Genomic DNA, 7,093 nt, shown 5'->3' on the forward strand with positions numbered 1-7,093 from the left:
ATGGCGTCTTCGAGTCCCGGCCGGAGCGGTTTTGAAAATGGTGAATTTGAGGAGGATCAAAGAGAATGGACTCAAGTAAGATCAAAGAATGCAAGAATAATTCTGTCACACTGAGTGGGAGTTCTGAGAACAATCCATTAATGAGTTACATCCAGTGAAGCTCATGAAGACTATTCATCAAGAAATATGTCTGATTAAAAAACTAGAATGTTGGTGGAAACAGCTAATATCATCCAACAAGAAAGGATACTGAAAATGGAGTTTGAATTAAAAGTCGTCTTGGGGGGTGAGTAGTGGAGTCCCTTTAGAAATCAGTGAAGTGCAAAACAAAATATCATCCGCTAAAGCAACAAAGCAAATCTCGCAAGGTATGACAGCGCAGCTACATCCACTCACCACGAACACCAATTTTCCCCAAGTGATTTCCCTAAATTACCACAGGTCCCATGCAATGTTCACATAAGTGTACAGTAAAAGACAACACCTTGATAGCAGATAGGTCCAGCTTTGTGGCCTTTTTCAGGAAGGTTGTGAATTTTACTAGGCAATAGACACAAAAAAGGTCAAGGCTTAAGACTATAGTTGATGCAGAAGATGAGAATCGGGACATAAAGGATCTGACTGTAGAAATGTTGCACAGCATGTAATTCCCAATGATGGCTGATGGCACAGTAGTGATTAATATCATGTTTTTCCTTATTCTACAATGAAATGTCATGCGTGGTCAACAATTTAAGAAATATATGCAACAGTTAAATGATAAACCAGATCCAAGAGACCTGGCTGAAAGCTCATCTGCACTTTAAGACCAGGGGTTATAATGTAATAAGACAAGATGGAGATGGTGGTTTGGGAGAGGGATGTGAAACCTTTATCAAAGAAATATTATCTTATGTGAGGGTATTAATTAATCACAATACAGATTTATAGTAGTAGTATAATTCTGCATAATCCATGTAGAAGAATCAGGATTGAAGAATTAGAGAGGTATAATAAAATGGTGTGGTGACAGTACATTACGAGGACGGAGGGTAATTGACTACAATGGACAGACTACAGAGGAACTAACAGAGGTAAAATAATTGATTTAATTTAAACAACGAGCAAGGCACTAGGATTCATTTCAATGGAGAGTCAGCTCTAGATCTTACATTAGTGTCCAATGAATTAGCTGGTGCTAGTAAAGTAAAGGTACTGAATGATAACATCGTTGGCAGTGATCATTAACTGCAAAAAAGTTGATATGAATAATACAGTTCAGCTCGATGGGATCAGGAGATGGAATTTAGGCAAGGTGGACTGGGGAAAATGTATAGTTACTGTGATTTAGAGTTTCGTCATGTTGGGACAAATGGATGAAATCAATGAAAACATTAAATAAAATAATAATAAAGGGGTAAACATACTACTGAAAAGACAGTTAAGATGGTGCCATAGAGGGAGTTGGGGAAATGCCTCTAAGAAGGAAAGAATTGATGGCAAATTATTGGGCAAATCTGCAGAGGCACAAGGATTAAAAAGTTATAACGTCTTGGGAAAGCAACTAAAAGTTATTATTTCAGATATAACTAAGGAATTTGAAGTCAATGATTGGGTCATCAGTCAAACTTTTTGAAGACCAGCTGTTCCACCATGGTCACTGCCTTAACCAATAATACATTTCTCCACAATGGAACAAGTACATTCAAGTAGAAATGCATTCATTATGTAGGGTTGTGTGAAAACTATACTACATCAGAGGTATGGGCATTATGTGCTTAAAATCCAGAGAATGGAAAAAGTTTTATGTCCCAGAATTGAAAGTTAAGGTGACCAAGAGAACAACTGACCATATAGCGTGGACTATGCAGTTGAATACCCTGTGAATACTGCTATGTTCATACTCAAGTGCAGCTAAGGCTATTCTCAAGCATACCTCTTCCAGATGAACTCAAGATATTCTCTGACATTTTGCAGTCTTTGTATAGAATTATTACGCTAAGAAATGAAGCACAGTTTTTATGGGTACCAGCCCATGTGGGCATTCAAGAGAATTAAACAGTAGACCATCTTGCCAAAACTTAATCAAAAGCTAATCACATTGAGTTGGCAATACTAATAAATAAGGCAGAAATCAAATCTTTCATTTGGAACAAACTTAAGACAGAGATCTTGGATAGCTAAAGAACCTAAAGGAAAGGCGTTTGTATCAGATCCAGCAAGAAGTTGGAGAAAGAAGTTCACTGGGGAAAAGTAGAGAAGAGTGTCTGATTAGTAGGATTAGACTGGGATATACTAAATTAAATTCATCTATATACCTCTGATTAGGAAGCATCCACGCGGGAACATGTAATGTCTGCAATCAAATGGAGTGAGGCTCGTGTCAGACAGTTATTAGGAACGATCTGCAACGTAAAGGGATTAAACACATGGACCATAAAAAAATATTTCAAACAGTTCTGGAAATTGGGTACAAAGCATGTATCCGTCTCTCTACAAAACACCGGAGTGATAACAAAAACATAAGAACAATGCGACGCGACAGTTGGTGGCGATAACGCTCCGCCCTGTCGCAATCCCCCAGTTAAGAAGAAGAAGAAGACGTCAGCGCGGTCCTCACGACTTTCAGCAACGTGACGTCATCACGCACCGTTTCCAAACAATGCTCAGGAAAAAGCCACGTTGACGATCCAGACTGGAGTGTAGTCCACAATTTCAGGCAGAATAAAGCAGGGATTTGATTGTTAGACGCTCTGGTTCTCCCCGCTGCTGACTTCAGATCAGAGCAGACATGTCGTCACCGCCGAAGGAGAAAGTCGAAACCAAAGGAGGACATCTCCCTGCAGGTAGAGCTCCTTGGGCTGCTGTGCTGTTTTTTCCAAAGCTTCTTATAAACCCGAAGGCCTTTGCTTCTGCAGTCTCAAACTGAAAATCACATGATGTTTAATACTTATGCAATCACGAGCCACACTTGCAGATGCCTGCGACTGACGACGTTTTATTAGTGTTCCAGATTGTGTGCAGTGTAATCTGCCATTGTTTGTCAATTTCCCCACTTCCTGATTGGCGTGAGATCTTGCAACATCATCAAACCTGGTGGTATTGTATTGTATAGTTTTGAATTGGTGGTCAACGTAAAGGATTTCGTTACAATGATGCCGTTATTGCTGCTGGATGACGGTGACGTGGAGGTCATAGGCTCCAGTCTTGTTGATGTAAGCAGAGGAAAAACAGATAAGGTGTACGTGGACATGAGCAGTGTGGCAGGGAACTGGGCCTCAGCAGCTGCAGCACTGATAGCACAGTAAGATAAAACATGCACCTTATACCCTACCTGTTATTAGTGGGGAGGCCCACAGCACATACAGACGGCAGTGTGTCAGTTTTTAACAAACATACTGGTTCATGTACATGTATGGGCACTAATTTCTTTAACCAGGCCAAGAGGTCAAGATCAGCAACAGAACAGCGGTCCTGCAGCTGCTAAGAATCCAGGAGTCTTGCTCAATGACACTTAGGCAGGATGGCTGCTTGCCAACACCGCCTTTTTAATCTTTGTCTTTCTGATGAGGACAGACTTCTAACCTACTGTGCAACCTAAAATGTGATTATGGCCAATTTAAACAATATAGAGGACATACATTTTCCTTAAGTCCCTAACATTGCCAATAAAGTGAAAACTTGTTTTTTTATCTAACTATCCAAACACAATTTGGCTCAAGGTTTTTTTTGTTTTATATCAGTATCTGGTATCTTTTTATTTTCTCACTGTTTGAATTAGCTGTTTATACAGACCACATTTGTGAGCTCTTAAACAAATTGTCTTATTTCACCTGTGTGTACCTGTGTGTACGTGTGTGTGTGTTGCAGTAAAGGCAGGAGGAATGAGGATAGTCCAGAAGCACCAGGCCACTGCTGCTCCAGAACCACCGCAGAAAGATGACGACGAGGAGGAGTACGTCAGCACCAGGTACCACACCCACTCAGTCATGAACGGGCCTACCGGGCACAGGCCCAGGGACCTTAGCTCAAGAGCCAAGGTCCCTGTGCCAGAGCCTCTGTTTGAAGTGAATGTTAGTAGTTGTTGTTGGAAAATCAATCAAACAACCACAAAGAGACTACAAAGATATAGAATATGACCACAAAACGACTTCAAAGAGAGGCAAAACTAATACAAAGATGCAGAGAGATGTAAATTGCCACAGAGATGCAAAACAACAAAGAGACCCAAAAATGACCTCAGAGAGATAAAAAATGACTACAACGGAAACGTCTGCGTCAATTATAGTCAAGTGTCTTATTCTTATGTAGGAGAGGTGGGGGGACATTGTCCCATAATCCGTCCACGTACTCAACAAAGACGGACACAAGCAGCTACATACATTTACAGCAGAAGTAAGGCTGGTTCTGTGCGCTCTACACAGTTAGATTGAGAGACTGTTTGTACGATGTACGACTCTGTGGTGATTTGTAAGTTGGTGATCACACAAATACACACACCATGCAAATTGTCAAATAAGCAATTTAGGTGCTTCCAATTTTCTATGAGGTTGTACTGTAGGCAGTTTTGCAGCAGACTTGTTGTGTTGCCAGCTAATTCGGTAAACAACATAATTACTGCATAATTACAGCATTAACTTGAGCAGCCCATTCAGCAGTCACTATTGTTTGCTATAAGCAGCCTTGGTTTGCATGTTTTACATCACGCTGGCTAAATTTCCGAGCGACAATAATTGTTCTGCTTCCATATTAGCGTGTTCGGCTTTTACTGCTTGAATGCATTGTTTGCACTGAGGTCACTACATTCAGCGATGGGGGTGGTACAAGGTATGTGTGTGTGTGTGTGTGCGTGCGTGCGTGCGTGTGCATATGCACGTGCTTTTATACCCACATATGTCTGCTACATATTCATGAGAGCCCGTCAGCTATGTGTGTATCAGTACAGGTGGCATATTCACACCGCATATCAGTTTGTGTGTGTGTTAATGAAAGGCGATAAATGAGAACTGACAAGCACTGCACAGCAGTGAGCAGAGTTCAAGAACATTGGCAACTGTCAAGAAATGTTGTCCTCATGTACTTTATACACGCAACCACACACACACACTGCAATTATATATTGCATGTTCTTCATCAGGGGGTTTCTTTTGCTTCCATTTTCTTTGTGCCAGGATGAGTGGCAATAACAGAGCATTAAAGTGGGAAGTGAGGTCAAGTAGATGAGCACAAACACAACATACAAGGTTGGCCAAATTTTTCAGGGGTAAAGGCCTTTTTGAGAAAGAGAGAACACTCCACACTACAAGAGAAATGCAGAAGACTGTCCTTCATTTCAGTTAGACCACCATTCCAGCCTGTTAAATATGCACTTCCTCATTGTGCTGTGTTGTTTGAGAGGAAATTGAGTCATACTGTATATTTTTGAGACTTAAATTTGGGCTGCAAATAACAAGCATTTTGATTCTGAAGGAATTTGAATGAATGAAAATGAATAATTTTCTCAGTTAAACATTTAGTCAAAAAAAGTCTTGTTTTATCTGACAGTCAAAATGCAATGACAATGATATGAAACAGAGAAACAAGGTAAAACCTGAAATGTGAAAAGGTGAACCCAGAGACCAATGCCTGAAATTATTGTCAAAATAGTAGCTACTACATTTTCTCAACTCTAAATTAAAGTACTTGATTATTAGAAAACTAACCTATAATCACCAATGCAGTGAAGATATCAGATAGCATTTCTGCACAAATCTGCATTCAGATGTCAAAGAACTGACTCTGTCAGAGAAATGATTGTATCATTTCCTTTTATTACTTGGATTGCAGTCTTCATTAAAAACGTGATGAATGTGTTATATTGCACTGCTAGGGGAATGTCTGCTTTGGTAATCACAGGTTGCTTTAGTATTTATGTCACCTTTTCCCAAATATTTCCTTTCTAGAGCTTGCAGTCAAAAAAGAGGAGTCATTACTTGGCCTGTGAAAATGAATTAGACGAATAGTGCATTTTAATCACTGAGGAAAACCATTTAAAATCAGCCTTGAGCTTGATAAACTCCTCTTGGCCTGACTGTGTAAAGGCAGGTGTACCTACCGTTCTGTGAAATGTTTATCTTTAACTATAAATTACCTGTCCGCGCATCCAAAAAGAGATGCTTAGTAAGTGCACTCCATCAGTAAATACAGTCAGTGAAACTCTCTCACTCGCACACACTCTGTCTGTCCCTCTCTGTGTCACGCTGATGGACGTCTAGCAGGTGGCCACTGGGTAAATTTTGCATTAGTAGCAGCCAGTGGAGCGTTGTAGTCCGGGGAACACCTGCCGTGCCCAATCTAGCCGAGATGGACAGATGGGGCAAAGGGAGAGAGATAGGTGGCCAGGATTATTGTGAGGAAGAGAGGGTAGGATTATTATGGTGTGGAAAGTGAAGGATGCCGTGGCGATATGAAGATGCGGAAGAGAAAGGGGTGAGATACAGGCAAGAAAGAGAGGCATAAGCCAGAGCAAACTGGTGATCCAGCAGACGCTTCATGCCCAGTAACTTTTAGGTAAATGTGTTTTTTATGTGCATCAGGAATAAATCTAGTGTTTGTTCTTCTGTATTAAAATGTGATGTTCAGTCAGTGAAGCAGGAGAGAGGGAGGCATAGCAAAGGAGGTAAACAGGTGGCTGTTTCTTCACTTAAAAATGTTGCTTGTTATTAGTGAATACATGGTTTATGAACTGCTCATACATCGTTTTTGAGGAGACTATCGGCTAAATGTGTAACAAAAAAACAAAAAAAACATGCTTCTCAAGGTGATCATAGGCCTCGTGTCAGTTGCACTGTCACCTCTCCTACATATTTTATGTAGATGGTGGATGTTCCAGAGCTACAGAAAAAGAACGGGTGGTGCTGTGTGTACGCTTGACTTAATCACTGCACACATACACCATAAGTAGGAACAGTGGTGAAATGTGCAGTAAGCTGACAGCTCATGGTGAAAAGTTGAGAGGAGAGAGAGAGAGAGGTGGTGGTGGTGGTGGTGGTGGAGGGTGGGGTGGGCGGGGGGAGAAACAGGCAACAGGCATCAGTATCTATGGCAACCACCACCTCGCCCACAGCAACAAACT

General features: G+C 41.0%; 1 protein-coding gene across 1 annotated transcript in view; it reads left to right on the top strand.

Annotated features, from left to right (window-relative positions):
• Positions 1–2,593: 2,593 nt before the first annotated feature.
• LOC123980720 (death-associated protein) overlaps positions 2,594–7,093 on the top strand; it is a 12,471-nt gene continuing 7,971 nt past the window's right edge. The window contains exons 1-2 of the mRNA XM_046065250.1: positions 2,594–2,825; positions 3,850–3,949. Of these exons, the coding sequence (XP_045921206.1) occupies positions 2,771–2,825; positions 3,850–3,949 (155 nt within the window). The 5' untranslated portion in view covers positions 2,594–2,770. The remainder of the gene's footprint in view (positions 2,826–3,849; positions 3,950–7,093) is intronic.

The sequence above is a fragment of the Micropterus dolomieu genome, linkage group LG01, assembly GCF_021292245.1.
Source record: "Micropterus dolomieu isolate WLL.071019.BEF.003 ecotype Adirondacks linkage group LG01, ASM2129224v1, whole genome shotgun sequence".
NCBI lineage: Eukaryota > Metazoa > Chordata > Actinopteri > Centrarchiformes > Centrarchidae > Micropterus > Micropterus dolomieu.